The following is a 22,203-nucleotide window of genomic DNA, read 5'->3' as shown; positions in this document are numbered from 1 at the left end:
TTTTTTTTTTTTTTTTTTTTTTTTTTTTGAGACAGAGTTTCGCTCTTGTTACCCAGGCTGGAGTGCAATGGCGCGATCTCGGCTCACTGCAACCTCCGCCTCCCGGGTTCAGGCAATTCTCCTGCCTCAGCCTCCTGAGTAGCTGGGATTACAGGCACGTGCCACCATGCCCAGCTAATTTTTTTGTAGTTTTAGTAGAGACGGGGTTTCACCATGTTGACCAGGATGGTCTTGATCTCTTGACCTTGTGATCCACCCACCTCGGCCTCCCAAAGTGCTGGGATTACAGGCTTGAGCCACCGCGCCCGGCCTAGTAGATAGAATTTTAATTGGTAAATTAGTTCTTTGATAGGCATGTTAACATGGTTTCCTACTTATTCTTGTGTTGTGTGTTCATGTATTTTTTATGAGAAGTCTTACATTTGAAATAGGTTAGCACTGACTCTTTGTTTTGTTTCAAATTTCTCCATAGGAATAAGAATCTTGATAATTTCCTCATGGCATTATTGTACTACTTATCTCATTACTTGGAAAAAAACTCACTGGAAAAGAAACCCAAAAGCTATATGGTGTAAGTAAGATTTTATAGTGTGCTTTCGAGTAGTATCCCTGCTAGTATTAAAAGTAACTTTTGTCTAGGATAAAGAGATGATAGAAATGTTTAAATCTTTGAGATGTACAAAGACATTTTACATGGGAAGAGTGTGTTTCTAAAGCTCACTGAATAATTTCTCTGTGTATTCCAGTAGCAAAATATTCCAACTGATTCAGACTAGCATTGCCCAATAATGAGATAATAAAAGCCATGTATATAATTTTAAATTTTCTGGTAATATATTAAAAATGTAAAAAGATACACATGAAATTAATTTTAATAGTGTCTTTTATTTAACCCAATGATGCAAAAATATAATTGCAACAGTAATTGATACTAGGAAGTTATTAATGAGATATGTTACTTTTTTGTAGTAAGACTTTGAACTCTGGTATCTATTTTATACCTATAATATTCTCAATTCATACTAGACACATTCTCAATAGCCACTTGGGGCTAGTGACAACCATCTTGAATAGTGCAGATACTACTATTTTTTTTATGCTTACAAAGTTTTTGCTAAAGGGCTTGTAAGCATCCAATTTAAAAAAAATGTAAGAATTAAAAAAATTAATAGATTTGGCCAAAATGGCATTCCACATCTCAGGAAAAAATCCAAGGTTTCTTAGGCTACTTATAAATAATTTAACTGCTTTAGCTTTAGGCAGAAGTGGCTCAGAGGTGTACACCAGGACAGGAATCTGGGGACTCAGAGTGCAGAACCGAACAATGCCTCTCAGCCTTGGTGACCTTTTGCAAGCCATGGAACTTTCCATGTGCCAGGCAGCCCTCCCCAGTACATGTGGAACCAACCCAATGATTTAGCTGTTAGGAATGCTGGGTAGAGTAATTAACTTGTTGCTGCAGGATGTTTTCAAAATGGAAAGCCTGTTACACAACCAAGCAGCTGGAAAAACATCTTATGGGTAGAATAAGTGCATCTGGATAGCAGTTTTGTAAAGAACCAAATAAATAATTTAAAAACTCTTATTCCTGTGAAGCCCTCATAATATGCAACATCAGTGTTATTTTGGGGCTGTATTGCACAGCAGGGCAGCTAGAGCATGAAATGTGTCTACGGTAGGAAGCAAAAGGGCTTGAAGCCAGCGATGGACTTAGAAGGTTTGAAGATTGTTACTATTCCCAAATAGAAACTTCAGACTTTTTTGGCACTTTGGGTTATTATATTTTTTATAGTATTTCCTCTTCTGAGGCTTATTGCTAATCTAGCAAAAAGATTTGTTTGTTTTTTTTTTTTGAAATGGAGCCTCGCTCTGTCACCCAGGCTGGGGTGCAGTGGTGTAATCTCAGCTCACTGCAACCTCTACCTCCTGGGTTCAAGCCATTCTCCCACCTCAGCCTCCTGAGTAGCTGGGATTACAGGCGCCCACCACCACGCCTGGCTAATTTTTGTATTTGTAGAAGGGATCGGGTTTCACTATGTTGGCCAGGCTGGCCTCCAACTCATGACCTCAGGTGATCCACCTGCCCCAGCCTCCCAAAGTGTTGGGATTACAGGTGTGAGCCACCACACTTGGCCTGCTTTCTTAATAGATAAGAATAGATAATGAGACAGGTTTTCTAGTTAAAGATGCACTAAACACAGTGGTATAAGGTAGACTGTTCCTTAGAAGGAATCAGTTACTCAGATTGACAAAAACCAATTGAAGCCTTAAAAGTATGGATTTTATGGTGTGATTCTAAAAAAAAAAAAAAATCACAAATCTTTATTTTCAGGCTTCCTGTGGTCTGTTGGTTTACTTACTATAATAGATTTAAATATTGATTGCATTGAGGTGTCTGCACAGAATAAAAAACTGATTTCAAATACTAAGATATAGCATAGGGATAGTAATAGCACTTAATTCAGAGTTATTACACAGAAGTAGACGAGACAGTGTATATTATCTTAACCCAGTTCATGGGACTTGGGAGGAAAGCATACAGCCATGGGAGGAGAACAGAAAAAGGTGAAGAAGGATGGCAAAGGTACACTTAGATGATGTCAGATGATTACCCTGCTTTCAGAAGCAGCAGCCTTATCCCCATTTTACAGGCGAAGAAATTAAGGCTCAGAGGGGTTAGTTTGTTGGAGATTACATACCATACCTAGGAGATGACATTACAGTTCCTAGGTGGAACTGATATTAGAACGCAGGTGTTTCACTCCAAAGCTTGTGCTTAAACCACTGTACAACATGCCCAGCACTTCCTATCTATCAACTGCACTGTTTTCCAGAGTTTATCTGTCCATAATTAGAATTTTTAGCTTCTGAACAATCAATTATGTATGTATTTGGTTTTTTTTTTTTTTTTTTTGAGACGGAGTCTTGCCCTGTCGTCCAGGCTGGAGTGCAGTGGCGCAATCTCAACTCACTGCAACCTCTGCCTCTCGGGTTCAAGTGATTCTCCTGCCTCAGTCTCCTGAGTAGCTGGCACTGCAGGTGTGTGCCACCATGCCTGGCTAATTTTTTGTATTTTTAGTAGAGATGGGGTTTCACCATGTTTGCCAGGCTGACCTTGAACTCCTGACCTTAGGTGATCCACCTGCCTCAGCCTTGCAAAGTGCAGGGATTATAGGAGTGAGCCACCTCGCCTGGCCTGTATTTACTTTTAAACATAATATCATATGTACTTTCAAGTTATTATAATCTTCATAATTATAATTTTTAATGGTAGCACAGTTTTCCATCAAGTCAATGTGTGTGACTTGACTTACCTACTAAGAGGCAGTATACTGTAGTGGTTAAGGGTACAGATTTTGATGCCTGGGTTACATCTCATGGGAGACTCACTCATATGTTAGGTTAATAAACCTCAAGTCCTTAAACAATACCTGACTGTATTACTACTCCCTTTATCCTTCTGTATGAGCCTGTTCTCATGCTTCTAATAAAGACATACCGGGTAATTTATAAAGGAAAGAGGTTAATTGACTCATAGTTCCACATGGCTGGGGAGGCCTCACAATCATGGCAGAAGGTAAATGAGCAGCAAAAGCATGTCTTACATGGCAGCAGGCAAGAGAGCATGTGCAGGGGAATGTGCCTTTATAGAACCATCAGATCTGATGAGACTTATTCACTATCATGAGGACAGTACAGGAAAGACCCACCACCATGATTCAATTACCTCCCACCGGGTCCCTCCCATGACACATGGGAATTATGGGAGCTACAATTTAAGATGATATTTGGGTGGGGACACGGCTAAACCATATCACCTTCCATTTTATATATTTTGGCAGTTTCTAGTTTTTCTGATATATAAATAATGATTGCATTGAATGTCCTCATGCATAAAAATTTCCTTCTAATTTTGGGTGATTTTTAAAAAATAATATATTTCTAGGAGAAATGATATTGGATCAAAATTTATGATCATTTCTATGGCTCTTGAAATTATTTTCAGTTTTCTTCCCCCAAAAGATTATGCCAATTTTCTGTTACAAGCAACGTATAAGTACATCTGTTTCAACAAAATTTTGTCAACATTATTGTTAGCATTTTTAAAGAATGTGCTTTAAATATGAACCACTATCTGGGTTTGTATTTAAGAGAGTTTTTCATAATTAGATGAAAACAGTATGGGGGAATGGTTTCCAGACTTGGAAGTGTGGTACAAGCAGGCCACCTCTGCCTGGATTTTTTGTATGTAGGTTAGTTTTTTTTGTAGCTTTTTCCTCTTTATTCCATTTCAACACATCAGTCCTTTATGCATACGTGCAAATGTGGTTTAAGGACCGCTTGCCTTGGAATCATTTGGGAAGATTGTTTTACATTTTCTAGGCAAGACCTAGACTACTGAACCAGAATCTTGGAGAGAGGGTTGCAGTGGGAATTTGCGCTTTTAGCAAGCATCCCTAGTGATTCTTTCATAATTCATAGGTTTATTAAAACTTGAGAGGCATTGGCCTAAAAGCTTCAAGGCACTTCTTGGTGGTTGTAGTTTGGTTTGGTTGTTTTCTACAGCAAAAGAAGAATAGTAGCTACTGGCAGCACTGGCAGAGTAGGGTGACAAGTGAGGGTAGGGCTGCTGAAGGTAACAGGCACAGGGATGTGGTCACTGGGGTGTGTTTTGGTTATATGGCATTTGGGTACTTAATGTTGGAGCCCACTTTATTCCAGAAACTCATTTTATGCCTTTTCATCACATGTGATAACATTTTTTGTTTTGAAATGTTTATATTATCCTTAAATACACCCCCCTCCCCTCATGGCATATCTTCATGGAGTCAGTCTAATGGTTAACCCAGAAGGGGAAGTCATTTTGTCCCTGTTTAGAGTAAATATCATTTGGTGTCTAGTGATACCTCACTTTTCAATAATAGTACATTGGAATGTATCGTCAGCAGTATTGTCTCCTACTGTATTGTATGGCAGAAACTTAAATTTTGGCTTGCTGTAACCTAAGAACAGGTTGTCTTTGTGAAAGTTCACTTGCAATTCAATTGGAACTGCAGCTGGTTTCACAGGGAAGCAGTGTTATTGTAATTGATGCCAAAGTTCCCAGAGTAGTTGTCCACAGATGCCTCCTTAGCAAACACAGCTATGCTTTGAACTGAGAATCGGTCCTTGTTCACATGTTGAGCCCCCAAGCTCAGTAATGACATAGGGAATGCAGGGGAAGCTGAGGTACATAGTCTCCATGGTTATTTTAGGAAAATAGCAGGAAAGTAGGCAGCTAGCCACCTCAGCAACCAGTATAATTTGTTAGTTGAGCTGTTCTTTATAAATTAGGACTACCTGGATATAAAATTGAGGATACATAGCATGAAGTATAATCTATAATAAAAGCAAAAATAGGCCGGGCTTGGTGGTTCACACCTGTAGTCCCAGCACTTTGGAAGGCTAAGGTGGGTGGATCACTTGACGTCAGGAGTTTGAGACCAGCCTGGCCAACATGATGAAACCCATCTCTATTAAAAATACAAAAATTAGCTGGACATGGTGGCAGGCACCTGTAATCCCAGCTACATGGGAGGCTGAGGCAGGAGAATTGCTGGAACCTGGGAGGCAGAGGTTGCAGTGAGCCAAGATTGTGCCACTGCACTCCAGCCTGGGTGACACAGCAAGACTCTGTCTGAAAAAAAAAAAAAAAGTATATAAAGTGAAAATACACCATAAACTTGAGATACTGATTCCAATGATTAAATATGAAGAAACTCTAAGGATTTTCCTATACCACTGCTTAAATAAAATAAATTCATGGGTAAGTGAAGTCTGTTGACACACACGTAGTTCTTTCAGAATAGTTTATGGCTGGGCACGCTGGCTCATGCCTGTCATTCCAACACTTTGGGAGGTCAAGAGGAGGATCACTTGAGTCCATAAGTTCAAGATCAGCCCGGACAAAAGGCTGATCTAGTGAGACCCTGCCTCTACACAAAATAAAAAATTAGCCAGACATGGTGGTGTGTGCCTATAGTCCCAGCTACTTAGGAGGCTGAGGCAGGAGGATTGCTTGAGTCCAGGAGGTTGAGGTTGCAGTGAGCTATGATCACACCACTGCACTCCAGCCTGGGTAGCAGAGCAAGACCCTGTCTTAAAGAAAAGAAAAAAAAGTTTACAATTCTGACTTTTTGCTAGTTAATATAAACGTTTGTGAAAGTTAACCCAAATTCTCTTTTTTTAAACTTTTCCCCTCAGAGGCCTTGTAGAGAAAAAAGAAATGGAATTGGTTTTAAGTAAATTAGAAGCGGCACAGAAGTACTTGGCGAAGAAGTATTGTATCCTTGTGCTGGGCTTGGCCATGCCGGATAAGCATCACATGTGCTGTGGAAAGTAAGTACATGCTTATACTTCATTAGATCATCACTCATTGTAGACACACATCCTTAAGATGCTTCCGTTTGACTTTTGTTACCTTGAGAAAATATTCCTTTTTCTGTTGTCCAGAGTAATTGGGCTCAGGTGAGAATCTGTCCCAAACACTTGTGATGTCTCCTTTGAGAGAACCAAGTGCATATGGAAGAAATCTCAGAATCTCAGCTGATATTTTAAAAACTTTCCACTGCTTGGGATTGAATGACGTGGTCCCTCAGTGAAATCTTGCTCTCAGCAAGGAAGGGCTCTTGCTGCCAGACCAGGGCCACTTGTTTGGGCAGGAGGCTTGGTGGGGCTGGTAGTGCAGGGGATTAGGTGTGTCCCTACCCTTTCACTGCTTATTCTGCAGCAGCGACAAGTGTGAGTAGGAGCTGCTGGAGTATGGATTCTAAGATGGTTATTTGTGGGAAGATCATTTTTACCTTAGGATGATAATTTTTACACCACTGTAATTAAAATGAATTTCAGACAAAACATTTCAAAATAACAAAAATTAAAAAAAAAAAAAACCAACAAGGAAGGGTAAAGGGTTCAATTCAACGAGAAGATCTAACTATCCTAAATATATATGCATTCATCACAGGAGCACCTGGATTCATAAAGCAGGTTCTTAGAGACCTAGAAAAAGACATAGACTCCCACAAAATAACAGTGGGAGACTTTAACACCCACTGATAGTATTAGGCAGATCATCAAAGCAGAAAATTAACAAAGATATTCAGGATCTAAGTTCAGCTTTGGACCAAATGGTTCTGATAGACCTTTACAGAGGTCTCCAGCCAAAAACAACAGAATATATATTCTCTTCATTGCTACTTGGCACTTTCTCTAAGATTGACCACATAATTGCACATAAAATGGTCCTCAACAAATGTAAAAGAACAGAAATAATACCAAACATACTCTTGGAACACAGTGCAATAAAAAGAGAAATCGACACAATGAAAATCGCTCAAAACCATAAAATTACATGGAAATTAAACAATGTGCTCCTGAATGAACTTTGAGTAAATAATGAAATTAAGGCAGAAATCAAGTTATTTGAAAATAATAAGAATAGAGATGCAACATACCAGAATCTCTGGGATGCAGCTAAGGCAGTGTTAAGAGGGAAATTCATAGCACTAAAATGCCCATATCAAAAAGTCAGAAAGATCTCAATTTAACAATCTAACTTCACAACTAAAACAATTAGAGAAGCAAAAACAAATTAATCTCAAAGCTAGCAGAAGATGAGAAATAACAAAAATCAGAGGTGAACTGCAGGAAATTGAGACACCAAAAAACCATCAAAGATCAACAAATCTAAGAGTTGGTTTTTTGAAAAAATAAAATAGGCCACTAGCTTGACTAAGAAGAAAAGAGGGAAGATCCAAATAAACACAATTAGAAATGACAAAGGGAATGTTACTACGGACCCCACAGAAATAAAAACAACTGCAATGAACACCTCTACACACACAAACTAGAAAACTTAGAAGAGATGGATAAAAATTCCTTGACGCATACACTCTCCCAAGACTGAGCCAGGAAGAAATTGATTGCCTAAACAGACCAATAATGAGCTCTGAAATTGAATCAGTAATAATAGCCTGCCAACCAAAAAAAGCCCAGGATCTGATGGATTTACAACTGAATTCTGCCAGATATACAAAGAAGATATACCATTTCTACAGAAACTATTCCAAAAATTGAGGAGGAGGGACTTCTCCCCAGTTCATCCTATGAGGCCAGCATCATCAAGATAACTAAAATCTGGCAGAGACACAACAAAAAAAACATCAGAGGCTAGGCATGGTGGCTCATATCTGTGATCCCAGCACTTTGGGAGGCTGAGACAGGAGGATCATTTGAAGTCAGGAGTTCAAGATCAGCCTGGGCAACATGGTGAAACACTGTTTCTACTAAAAATACAAAAATTAGCTGGGTATGGTGGTGTGTGCCTGTAATCCCAGCTACTCAGAAAGTTGAGGCGGGAGAATCGCTTGAACCTAGGAGGTGGAGGCTGTAGTGAATTTCAGTGCATGGCACTCCAGCCTGGGTGGCAGACTAAGACTCTGTCTCAAAAAAAAAAAAAGACTATTAGACAATATGAAAGAATTTTGCCAGCCATAGTGGCTCATGCCTGTAATCCCAGCACTCTGGGAAGCCAAGGCGGGCAGATGACCTGAGGTTGGGAATTCGAGACCATCCTGACCAACATGGAGAAACCTCATCTCTACTAAAAATACAAAATTAACTGGGCGTGGTGGTGCATGCCTGTAATCCCAGCTACTCAGGAGCCCGAGGCAGGAGAATTGCTTGAACCCAGGAGGTGGAGATTGCGGTGAGCTAAGAGCACGCTATTGCACTCCAGCTTGGGCAAAATGAGTGAAACTCTGTCTCAAAAAAAAAAAAAAAAAAAACCCAAAAACATAAAACACAAAAAGAAAAACAGGCCAATATCTTTGATGAACATCAGTGCAAAAATTCTCAACAAAATGCTTGCAAACCAAATCCAGCAGCACATCAGAAAGCTAATCCACCATTATTAAGTAGGCTTCATCCCTGTGTTGCAAAGTTGGTTCAACATATGAAAATTGGTAGGTGTGATTCATTACATAAACAAAACTAAAGACAAAAACACATGATTATCTCCATAGATGCAGAAAAGGCTTTTGATAAAATTCAACATCCCTTCATGTTAAAAACTCTCGATAAACTAGGCATTGAAGGAGTATAGCTGAAAATAATAACCATCTATGACAAACCCACAGCCAATGTTATACCGAATGAGCAAAAGCTGGAATCATTTCCCTTAAAAACTGGCACAAAACAAGGATGCCTTCTCTTACCTTCTATTCAACATAGTATTGGAAGTCCCAGCCAGAGCAATCAGGTAAGAGAAAGAAATAAATGTCATCCAAATAGGAAGAGAGGAAGTCAAACTATCTCTGTTTGCAGATGACATGACTCTATGTCTAGAAAACCCCAGCGTCTCAGCCTTAAAGCTCCTTCATCTGATAAACAACTTCAGCAGTTACGGGATACAAAATGAATATACAAAAATCACTACCATTCCCTTACACCACCAACAACCAAACTGAGAGCCAAATCAGAAAGGCAATCTCATTCACATTCTCACACACACACACACACACACACACACACACACACACACACACACACAGAGTACCTAGGCATACAGTTAACCACAGAAGTGAAAGATCTCTACAATGAGAATTGCAAAACACTGCTCAGAGAAGTCAGATAAGACACAAACAAATGGAGGAACATTCCATGCTCATGGATAGGAAGAATCAATATCATTAAAATGGCTATACTGCCCAAAGCAATTTACAGATTCAATGCTGTTCCTATCAAATCACCAACATCCTTCACAGAACTAGAAAAAGTTATTTTAAAATTTATGTGGAACCAAAAAAGAGCCCAAATAGCCAAGGCAATCCTTTTTTTTTTTTTTTTTAAGAGATGGGGTTTCACCATGGTGGCCAGGCTGGTCTCAAATGCCTGATCTTGTGATCTGCCCGCCTCGGCCTCCCAAAGCGCTGGGATTACAGGCATGAGCCACAATGCCTGGCCACCAAGGCAATCCTAAGCAAAAAGAACAAAGCTGAAGGAATCATGTTACCTAACTTCAGACTACACTACAAGGCTACAGTGACCAAAACAGCATGGTACTGATACAAAAACAGGCACATAGACCAATGGAACAACATAACCTAGAAATAAGGCCACACATCTACAACCATATGATCTTTGACCAAACTGATAGAAACAAGCAATGGGAAAAATACTCCCTATTCAATAAATGGTGCTGGTATAACTGGCTAGCCATATGCAGAAGATTGAAGCTGGATTCTTTCCTTATATCATATACAAAAATAAACTCAAGATGGATTGAAGACTTAAATGTAAAACCAAAAACTATAAAAACCCTGGAAGACAACCGAGGCAATATCATCCTGGATGTAGGAATGAGCAAAGATTTCATGACAAAGACATCAAAGGCAATTGCAACAAAAGCAGAAGTTGACAAATGGGATCTAATTAAACTTAAGCACTTCTCTGCACAGCAGAAGAAACTACGAACAGAGTATACAGACAACCTACAGAATGGGAGAAAATATTGCAGCTATGCAATTGGCAAAGCCTAATATTCAGCATCTATAAGAAACCTAAATTTACAAGAGAGACAATCCCATCAAAAAGTGGGCAAAGGACATGAACAGACACTTCTCAAAAGAAGATATACAAGTGGCCAACAGGCATATGAACAAAAGCTCAATATCGCTGATCATTAGAGAAATGCAAATCAAAACCACAATGAGACACCATCTCACACCAGTCAGAATGGCCATTATTAAAAAACAGATGCTGGCCAGGTTGCAGAAAAAAGGGAACTATTATACACTGTTGGTAGGAGTGTAAATTAGTTCAACCATGTGGAAAGCAGTATGGTGATTTCTCAAAGAGCTAAAAGCAGAACTACCATTAGACCCAGCATTCCCATTACTGGGCATATACCCAGAGGAATATAAAGTATTCTACCATAAAGACACATGTGTGCAAATGTTCATTGCAGCACTGTTCACAATAGTAAATACATGGAATCATCCTAAATGCCCAACAATGACACACTGTATAAAGAAAAGGTGGTATGTATACACCTTGGAATATTCTGCAGCTATAAAAAAGAATGAGATCATGTCTTTTGTGGGAAAATGGATAGAGCTGGAGGCTATTATCCTTAGCAAACTAGTATAGGAGCAGAAAACTAAATGCTGCGCGTTCTCATTTATAAGTGGGAGATAAATGATATGAACTTGTAAACACAAAGAAAGAAGCAGTAGATACTGGGGTTCACTTGAGGTGGGAAGGGTGGGAGAAGGGAGAAGGGCAGAAAAGATAGGTATTATGTACTGACCTTAATACCTAAGTGATGTGATAATGTGTACAACAAACCCCCATGACTCATGTTTATCTATTTAACAAGCCTTCATATGTACCCCCAAACCTAAAATAAACATGAAAAGAAAAAACAAGCCCAAGATGCTCATGGGACATAAGTAGTCAAATGTGGGTCTAACAGCAAAGGACAGGAGCATATATAAAATAATGGAATTATTTCATTTAATATCTCTGATGGATGAGGTATAGTAGTAGACATAATATAGAGATACTTAAAAGTTGTGGATGTTTCAGCATCAAAAATACCTTTCTGTGATCCAAATACAGGAAGCTTTTGCAGGTCTCTAGGGCTATTGTAAAGGTTAGCTTGCTATAGATTTCACTGTTTAGAAAGAAGTAGCGTTTCCTCTTGACAGAGTTTTTAAGAAAAGCATTATGATAAAATTACAATCATCTTGTTTCCTACTCGATCATTTATAAAATCACTATTAATATTGACACTAATTTCTTTTGTCTTTAAAGTATCATTTCTAGTTAGAAAACTAGGATTTGAGGTTTAAAAACCTGCTTTTAAGAAATGATTTTGGCCAGGCACAGTGGATCAGGCCTGTAACCCCAGCACTTTGGGAGACTGAGGCAGGAAAATCACTTGAGCCCAGGAGTTTGAGACCAGCCTGGGCAACACAGTGAGACCCTCTCTCCAGAAAAAAAATAAAATATTAGCTGGGCATGGTGGTGCATGCCTGTAGTTCCAGCCACCTAGGAGGCTGAGGTGGGATAACTGCCTGAGCCAGGGAGGTTGAGGCTGCAATGCGCCGTGACTGTGCCACTGCACTCCAGCCTGGGTGACAAAACAACACCCTGCCTCAAAAAAAAAAAACTTTTTTTAAAAAATTTCTCATACTTGATGTTTAATCTTTAAAAACATTGCAAACTAATGTTGGGATAAAAAGCAAACTATAAACAATTATATCATAATTAGAGAATTGACAATAGCTTTTAGTTCTCTGGGCATAGAGCCTCCACTGAAGTAATTGCACTTTTTCTAAGGCAATTTTTACACAAACCTTTAGAGGAACCCATATGTCTGAAAGTAGGTGATGGCCTCTGGTTAGCGCTAGCTCATTTCCAAATGGTGCTGGTCATTTTTCCATTGTATGCAACATGGGTGCATGTTTCTTCTGCCTGCTGGATAGCAGTTTAGAGAAGAATCTCACCACCCACGTAGCAAATTCCATATGGGTCAAATGCTGAACAAGGGACATAGAAGACAGACTGGAACAGTTTTTTGCCATGATTCAAAGTTTATATTGTTCTTTTGGTGTCTTTTATGTAGGAGGGGATGAGGACAATATTTTTGCCAGTTGTGAGTAATTAACTCATTTTAACATTTCACTTCTTTCCAATTTCAATAAGCTAATATTTTCATGTGTATTTTCTGACTTTTGTCTCTCACATCTGTGTTACCAAAGCAAACTGGGGTCTGCTTGACTGATACAGTCAGGTGAAACGTCCACGCCACAGTATGTAATATCAGGAGAAAGAAGGGCATTTATTTGTAGGTTGCCAAGCACGTAGAATCAGGTAGCTCTCACTTAAGACCTGACCTCTCTGATGGATTGCAAGCAAGGGTTTTTAAAGGCAGGAGTAAATTTCAGGAAAGCAGAAGTTACAGGCAAAATTGTAAATCAATACATGGAGGTTGTATATTGGTTTGGACTAAAAAGGCAGGATGTTTTGAAACGGGGCCTTACAGGTCATAAGTAGATTCAAGATTTTCTGATTTCGTTAAGGTAGAGCAGCTTTGTTTAAAAACTTGGGGTCTATCCTGGCCAACATGGTGAAACCCTGTCTCTATTAAAAATACAAAAAAATAGTTAGGTGTGGTGGCACGTGCCTGTAATCCCAGCTACTCAGGAGGCGGAGGTGGAAGAATTGCTTGAACCCAGGAGCCGGAGGTTGCAGTGAGCCGAGATTGCACCACTGCACTCCAGCCTGGCGACAGAGCAAGACTCCATCTCAAAACAAAAACAAAAAAACTTAGGGTCTGCAGAAAGATGTGTTATCTGGCTCATAGACATGACTTTCAGGCCTCTCAGGAAGAACTTTAGAACAATGAGCACATCAGAGTTCAGTCCTCAGTTTCCCCTTATCTGAGGTCTACATGCCAGTGGATCCATTTGGTGGGGGTCTGAGTTTCTGAAAACCAACACAGGGACATATGTTAAAATGTTATTTTTACTTTATATAGGAAACTTCCTTGGCTATCTTTTAAGCTACTGTTACCTTCTTGCTTATCAAGTTGCTCATTTACTTCTCAGGGCTAGCTAAGTGCCTGGAATCTCCCTTGAAGGAACTCAAGGCTTTCCTTTATTTCCAGGTTTGGGGGTGGGGGTAGGGTGGCAGGTCCCTAAGTGTTGAGGGGGGCTCTCTGTTTTGTCTAATATGCACACTTAATATTGGACTACAATGCCCTATGCTATTTAGCTCTAGAGTTAAAGATTTTAGTAGACCAGCAATTAGAGGGCTGTTAATTTAGTGCTTTCATGTCTCTTGAGAAGTAGAAGGATGCGCCTTTAAGTGTCTGTGAAATCCTGATATCACAAAAGCTTTGGCAGAATTTTGATGAACATGTTCAATGTGTTTTCCAAGATAGATGTGAAATCCTCCTTGGTGGCAGGCACATGCTATAGAGTTAGATCTGTTCTTTGGTGATGGCCAATGCTGGCTCCACCCCCACCTCTACCCTAGGATTTGTACCTTCTTCCTCTGTTCTCAGTGCAGCCGTCACTTGATAGGTGACCAGAGGGGCTAGCAGTAGGGCTGGGGAAAAAGGGAGTCTTTTTGAAGCTCAGGTGTATACGTTATCCTTAAGCCCAATTCCTCTAACTCCACCCCCAGTCACATGTACCAAACCCTCTTTCCCCTCTCCTAAAACACATCCCTTTGAAACTCTGTTGTATAGAGCAGGCCTTGACCTTCATTGAAACCTGATTTCACCTACAGCAGCAGGGGGCAAGTGGGGGAACACAACTTTTTTTTCTCCCCAGCCCAGAACCCTGGGTCTATACTTTGTTTCCCTTTAGGAATGACAAATCATAAAATAGACTTTCCTCATTTTGATTTGGAGCAAGATGGAATAAGAAAGCATAACAGGCCACTAAGAATCTCTAGATTTACTACCATGCTGGCTTTCCCCTCTTTCCTATGGCTTGTGTCCTCAAACATGTGGTGACCAGCATGGTGGCCACTTGCCACATGTGGCTGTTGAACACTGTGAAATGTACTAGTCCAAATTGAAACATACTGTAAGTAAAAAGTAAGTACTGTACACAGAAAGTCTAAAAATGAATAAAACGGCCGGGCGCGGTGGCTCAAGCCTGTAATCCCAGCACTTTGGGAGGCCGAGGCGGGTGGATCACAAGGTCAAGAGAACGAGACCATCCTGGTCAACATGGTGAAACACCGTCTCTACTAAAAATACAAAAAACATTAGCTGGGCATGGTGGCGCGTGCCTGTAATCCCAGCTACTCAGGAGGTTGAGGCAGGAGAATTGCCTGAACCCAGGAGGCGGAGGTTGCGGTGAGCTGAGATCGCGCCATTGCACTCCAGCCTGGGTAGCAAGAGTGAAACTCCATCTCAAAAATAAAAATTAAAAATAAAATAAAAATGAATAAAACATCTAAATACTTTAGAAATATTGCTTCTATATTGAAATGATAATATTTTGGGGGATTGGATAAAATATAGCTTTGCTTGTTTCTCTTTACTGTGGCTACTAGAAAATTTAAAATTACATTTATGGCTTGCATTATATTTCCATGAATTGTATTGTTTAAACCCCATTTCTTATTTGCAGATGATTTTGGGAGGCTTAAATTTTGTTATTTATTTATTTTTTTTTTTTTGAGACAGGGTCTCACTTTGTCACCCAGGTTAGAGTGCAGTGGCACGATCTTGGCTTGCTGCAGCCTCAACTTCCTGGGCTCAAGTGATCCTCCCACCTCAGCCCCACAAGTAGCTGGGACTGTAAGGAATGCACCACCACTCCTGGCTAAGTTTTTTTTGTATTTTTTGGTAGAGATTGGGTTTCACCATGTTGCCCAGGGTGGTCTTAAACTCCTGAGCTCAAGTGATCTGCCTACCTTGGCCTCCCAAAGTGCTAGGATTACAGGCGTGAACCACCACATCTGGCCAATTTTGTTATTTTATAATCAACACATTTTTAAATTTATAATCAATTTAAGTATATTTCCTCAATATAAAAATTATAAAATACCAAAAAAAAAAAAAAGAGGAAAATGACTCAAAATATACAACAAGAAATAAATTTGTAGAACTTTAAACAATGAAGTCCCCAAATGTACCCATTGTATGCACCCATTTCCTGGACTCATTTCAATTTCATATGCAGGGCTAAATCAGAATGGCAAAAGAAAGCCATGACATTCTGTACTTAACTTTTGCTGTGTGGGCTATATCAGTTTGCTTTGGGCATTAAGAAAGAAAGAGTTTTAGTGTGTATGGCAACTTGAGGGAAAGTGGAAAGAAATTCATGTTACCTTCTCTTTTTTTTTTTTTGGTCGGGGGATGGAATCTTGCCCTGTTGCCCAGGCTGGAGTGCAGTGGCATGATCTTGGCTCACTGCAACCTCTGCCTCCTGGGTTCAAGCATTTCTGCCTGACTCAGCCTCTCAAGTAGCTGGAATTACAGGTACACACCACCACACCTGGCTAATTTTTGTATTTTTAGTACAGACAGGGTTTTGCCATGTTGGCCAGGCTGGTCTCGAACTCCTGACCTCAGGTGATCCGTTTGCTTTGGCCTCCCAAAGTGCTGGGATTACAAGCGTGAGACACTGCACCCAGGCTCATGTCTCTTCCAATGAAACCAAGGGATTACAAGCCTGAGCCACTGCACCCAGGCTCATGTCTCTTCCAATAAAAAAAAGAACCAAGAAAGAAAAGGAAAGAAAGTGTGTTTCCTGGGCAATCACTCCCTCATTTCAAAACCGTGCTAAGATGATGCTGGTTTGCCTTGTGCTAATGTGAGCTCTGCTCTAGATCTTCTCCCAGAATGCAGGCTGACTTGGTATTCCCAAAACAGACTTTGGCTGGTTTCCTTGCGTCAGCTTGGCAGGTGTGCATGGTCTCTGGTTTCAGTTGGCAGAAGATTTACAACTGGTTACAGAAGAGGAGCTTTGAAAGGGCGGAAATTTCCCATCAGCATACCCCTCAGGTGGAGGCCTCAGGTGGCACAGAAAAGAAATGCTGAGGCTTGCTCCAAAAAGTTTCCGCTGAGCTCTGTTGTTCAGTATGTTTATCTGCAAACTATTTTAAAGAAAAAAGCTTATTCCCCTCATATTCCAGTTTTGAGGACAGATGTGGGTATCTGACAGGCCTGAGTTTCAGTACAGGATCTGCCCCCAGTTAAATACATGTCTTTGGACTTAAGTCTCAACTTCAGTTTCCTCAGTTGAGAAGTAGGAATAATAATGCTGACTACATCACAGGGATGTTATGAAGACTAGATATGATAATACACATAAAGGACTTAGTGTGGTACCTGGCACATGGTCCATACTTAATTAGTGTTCACCGTAATTGCTGTTGCCATAGTTCTTTATTGAAGACTTGCACATGAAGAAACCGATATATAATGAAGAGAGTCCGTGGGAGTGGAGGGGCAGGCCCCAGTACTCACCTCTTCAGCCTCATCCCCCAAGTGGAGGGCTAGTTTGGGCCCATTCAGACCAGGAAGTCCCTGCGAGAAGGTTGAAGGTCCTGAGAGGTTTGGGTCATCTTTCCCAGACTGTGGGAGTTCAGGATGGTTCTGGAGAGCCTGATACTAAGACCAGTCCTGAGAGTCACAGTTCCTCCAAGGAAGACCCCAACAAAAGCAGAAGCAGGCCGGGCGCCTTGGTTCATGACTGTAATCCCAACACACTGAAAGGCTGAGACGGGCAGATAGCTTGAGCTCAGGAGTTTGAGACCAGCCTGGCCAACATGGTGAAACCCTGTCTCTACAAAAAATACAAAAATTAGCTGGTCGTGGTGGCACGTGCCTGTATTCCCAGTTACTTGGGAGGCTGAGGTCCGGGGAGGATCACCTGAGCCTGGGGAGGTCTGGGCTGCAGTGAGCCATGATCATGCCACTGTGTTCCAGCCTGGGTGACAGTAAGACCCTGTCTAAAAAAAAAAAAAAAAAAAAAAAATTAGCCACTGTGGTGTATACCTGTGGTTCCAGCTTCCTGTGAGGCTGAGGTAGGAGGATTGCTTGAGCCCAAGAGGTCAAGGCTGTAGTGAGCTATGATCACACTACTGCACTTCAGCTCTGTCTTAAAAAAGAAGCAAAACTGGCTGAGCGTGGTGGCTTATGACTGTAATCCCAGCACTTTGGGAGGCTGAGGTGGGCGGATTACCTGAAGTCAGGAGTTTGAGACCAGCCTGACCAACATGGAGAAATTCCATCTCTACTAGAAAAAAAGAAAATACAAAATTAGCCAGGCATGGTGACGGGCATCTTAATCCCAGTTACTCGGGAGGCCGAGGCAGGAGATTGGCTTAAACCCCGGAGGCAGAGGAGATTGCAGTGAGCTGAGATGGGGCCATTGCACTCAGCCCAGGCAACAAGAACAAAACTTCATCTCAAGAAAAAAAAAAAAAAAAAAAAGCAAAACCAGAATGAGCCTTGAAGTGCCCAGGGTCTGGCCTTGGCCGCTGTAACCAATCCAGTGACTGCAGGGGCATAGCCCCCTCAGTCAACTCTCAAGGGCTCCCCAGGCCAGGCCTGGTTTCCTAAGGCTGGGAGTCAAAATCAGAATTCTGCTGGGAGGGGAGGCCATGTTCACTAATTGTGCCCATGCCAGTATACTATTCTTTTTTTTTTTTTTTTTGAGGCGGAGTCTCGCTCTGTTGCCCAGGCTGGAGTGAAGTGGCATGGTCTCAGGTCATTGCAATTTCTGCCCCTTGAGTTCAAGCAATTCTCCTGCTTCAGCCTGCCGAGTAGCTGGGATTACAGGTGTCTGCCACCACACCCAGCTAATTTTTATATTTTTAGTAGAGATGAGGTTTCTCCACGTTGGCCAGGCTGGTCTGAAACACCTGGCCTCAAGTGATCCACCTACCTTGGTCTCCCAAAGTGCTTGGATTACAGGCATGAGCCACTGTGCCTGACCGAGTATAGTATTCTTAACATTGAGTTTGTGTTGCAAGGACTACTGGGAAGAGATAAGACTCAGGTTTGCCCATGCCCATGAGAAGGAGGAGCACACTGCTGTTCTCAGTCTATTGGTTGCTTTGGGGTAGACCTTTGTGGATTTTGTTTCTGTTTCTTTTTGTACTCAATAGCCATAAGTATTGTTTGCGATTTCTTTTCCTTTTTCTTTCTTTTTTTTTTTTTGAGACAGTCTCACTTTGTCACTCAGACTGGAGTGCAGTGGCACAATCTGGGCTCACTGCAACCTCTGACTCCCAGGCTCAAGTGATTTTCCTGTCTCAGTCTCCTGAGTAGCTGGGATTACAGGCACCCACCACTACCACCAGGCTAATTTTGTTTTTTTTTTTTGTATTTTTAGTAGAGACAGGGTTTCACCATGTTGGCCAGGCTGGTCTCGAACTACTGACCTCAAATGATCGACCTGACTCGGTTTCCCAAAGTGCTGGGATTACAGGCATGAGCCACCATGCCTGGCCTCTTTTCCTTTCCTTTATTGCAGACTTACCCTCTAGTTCTCTGCTTCCTCTTTACCACCTTTCCACTCTCCTTACCTCCCCAACACTCACATTACCAGAAGCCTTTGGGAGAATACGTTTCCTTACTGGTTTGTTTACCCCAAATTCATATTGATTAACTTTTGACCGCTCTAGGAATTTTGATCTGGGTAATGTAGGAAGTTGAAGAAGAAAGTATTGAGACTCTTTATCGATGCTTTTTGATAGCATTTGTGTACCTGAAAATACTCTTGGGGCCAAGATAATGACCCTAACTTTAGGGGAAGATAAGGACTAGGTCACTGAAAGATTGAATTTCCCTCTCAACCTATAGTTGTGATTTGTTATATTGCAGGGAGAAAATATCAGATACACAGAAAGACTGGAAGTTCTTTGAGGTGAGTCACTTATGTTTTGGGGCTTCTTGATATGAAATAATGTATTACAACAACCCATAGCCATTTGTCAGGCACTTATTTTTAGCAGATATCCTTTCTAAAAAGGATGCTAACAAGCTATATGCTATACCTTAAACTGTTGGTCTGATTTTCTTCCTGCAAAAGGGAGTACATGCATAATTTTGTAGTGTTTCAGGAATATGGAGAAATTGGGTCATCTGGGTTTGTGTCTGCGTAGCTGTGTTGTACAGACAGGTGGGAGTTTTCCATATCACAGCTGAGGATTGTGATTCGTGTCTATTTTTTGATGTAGTCCTTTTATACTTTCTGTACATATGTGGCTTGGATTGTCTTCCGACGTCAACACTTGACAGAGATTGAGGAAGAAATAGGGAGACTTTTTCGTACCAATATGTTCAACATTCCTCGCAGGAGGCGTGAAAATGAGGAATCAGGAGGGGAAAAGAAGCGCATGACTTTTGTTCAATTCAGGTATGACTTTTTGACTTTCCTAGGCTCAAGGCCTAGACTTTTCTCTCTCCTTCCTTCCTTCCTGCCTCCCTCCCTCCTTCCCTCCCTCCCTCCCTTCCTCCCTTCCTTCCTCTCTCCCTTCCTCCCTTTCTTCCTCAGGATTTCATTCTGTCACCCAGGCTAAAGGGCAGTGGCATGATCACAGCTCACTGCAGCCTCAACCTCCCAGGCTCAAGTGACCCTCCTGTAGCTAGGACTGCAGGCATGCTGTCTCACCTGGCTACTTTTTTAAATTTTTTGTAGAGACAGGGCCTTGCTATGTTGGCCAGGTTGGTCTTGAAGTCCTGGGCCCAAGTGATCCTACTGTCTTGACCTCCCAAAGGGTTGGGATTACAGGCATGAGCCACTGCACTAGAAAACAGGGTGGTATGACCTAAATGTCACCTTCCTCCCCCACAGGAGAATGATGGCAAAACGCCCAGCAATTAAAACAGCCATCAACATGCGTTCTCCAGTCATGTCTACTCTGCTGCCATCTCTCAGAGAAAAAGCTCAAAATGTCTTTGAGAAAAAATATCATCAAGTAGGTGTCAACTTGCCAGCCGAGATGGAAAAGCATGTGGGAATTCTGGACTCTGTGTCCATGCCAGTGTAAGCAGCCCAGTAAGAGAAACATGAGTGCCTAGAGGTGGCATCCCAGGTGGGACTGGAAGGGGCAGGGACCCAGGCGCCGTGCGTCTGCCAGGGAGTCTAGCCATGATGACCATCCCCATTGTCTTACTTCTGCCCTGATCTCCTCCTGGTTTCTTTTCTAGAGAGTCTTGAGGTACATCCATCTAGACCAGGAAAAAAAATTGCTAGAAAGCTGTGCTAGACTCCAAATAGCTTTAGTTTGGAGGAGTGAGTAACTGAATTTTTTTAAGGCTGAGGTTTTTCTATTAGTAGAATCACCTTTGAGAAATGTGGGAACCACTAGTACAAAATCTTGCTTTACTTTTGGACTCATATATAAGACTACAGGGCCAGGTCAATATGGTGAAACCCCATCTCTGCTAAAAAGTACAAAACTTAGCCGGGTATGGTGGCACACGCCTGTAGACTCAACTACTCAGGAGGCTGAGATGGGACAATCGCTTGAACTCGAGAGGAGAGGTTGCAGTGAGCTGAGATCGTGCCACTGCACTCCAGCCTGGGTGACGGAGCGAGACTCCATTTCAAAAAAAAAAAAGAAAAAAGACTACAGTGGTAGTTCATAGAAACAGGGAAAGTTTTTAAAAAGAGAGAGCGTATCTTAGCTTTCATGTACATATACACGCACAGACACACACACAGCCACAGTCACAATCGCAGCCCTGCATGGCAGTCTTTGGCCTCACCACTTCAGCTATCCCTATAATTCTTTTCACAGAGTTGGCATCTTAGGGGAGCCTCGATGTCTATTCAACCCACGTACGCTTTACCTCCTTGATCCAGAGGAAAACACAAAATCATGTGAGATATTCTTCCCTGATGGAAAAAAATAGTATGAGGATTCAGGATACACTGGACTTGGTTATGAAGACACTGTCCTCTCAAACGTCGGGCCCTAAGTAACCTGGTGCATTCCATTTCTGTAATAAGTCCCTGTATTTCAAGTAAACTACTTTGACTTTATAGAAGATGGCTATTTGTTATTATTATAAAGCTTTAATTTTTTTTTGTTGTTGTTGTTGTTTGAGACAGACTCTTGCTTTGTTGCCAGGCTGGAGCACAGTGGACAATCTCGGCTCACTTCAACCTCCGCCTCCCGGGTTTAAGCGATTCTTCCACCTCTGCCTACCAAGTAGCTGGGACTACAGGCGCGTGCCAAATGCCCGGCTAATTTTTGTATTTTTTAGTAGAGACGGGGTTTCACCATATTGGCCAGGATGGTCTCGATCTCTTGACCTCGTGATCCACCCGCCTCGGCCTTCCAAAGTGCTGGGATTACAGGTGTGAGCCACCGCACCCAGCCAAGCTTTTAAAAAATTTTTAAACTATCTAGTTTAAAGTTCAGCAGTAGACAAAAAATTCCTGAAAGCTCTTAAAAAGCTCATTTTCCTATTTTTAGTAGCGTGATTTGTTTTTTATTTCTTTCAGCTGTATGTGACCACTAAGAGTAATGTGTTAGAACATTTAGCCAGTGCTCTAGTGTATTAGTGAATAAACATTCTGCTTTTTACTTCTCAAAAAAAAATTTTTTTTTTTTTGAAATGGAGTCTTGCTCTGTAGCCCAGGCTGGAGGGCAGTGATACAATCTCAGCTCACTGCA

General features: G+C 41.4%; 1 protein-coding gene across 1 annotated transcript in view; it reads left to right on the top strand.

The window, feature by feature from the left end:
• Window positions 1-21,606, top strand: part of PPP1R36 (protein phosphatase 1 regulatory subunit 36) — a 39,455-nt gene extending 17,849 nt beyond the window's left edge. The window contains 7 exon segments of the mRNA XM_032245896.1: window positions 473-571; window positions 6,244-6,378; window positions 19,400-19,442; window positions 19,756-19,934; window positions 20,373-20,564; window positions 21,322-21,405; window positions 21,407-21,606. Of these exon segments, the coding sequence (XP_032101787.1) occupies window positions 473-571; window positions 6,244-6,378; window positions 19,400-19,442; window positions 19,756-19,934; window positions 20,373-20,564; window positions 21,322-21,405; window positions 21,407-21,506 (832 nt within the window). The 3' untranslated portion in view covers window positions 21,507-21,606.
• The last annotated feature ends 597 nt before the right edge of the window (window positions 21,607-22,203 follow it).

This window comes from Sapajus apella, unplaced genomic scaffold (genome assembly GCF_009761245.1).
Source record: "Sapajus apella isolate SASKATOON/1434 unplaced genomic scaffold, GSC_monkey_1.0 scaffold59, whole genome shotgun sequence".
In the NCBI taxonomy this organism is placed as follows: domain Eukaryota; kingdom Metazoa; phylum Chordata; class Mammalia; order Primates; family Cebidae; genus Sapajus; species Sapajus apella.
Note: the sequence above shows the minus strand (reverse complement) of the source record. Positions and strands in the feature narration are given on the sequence as shown.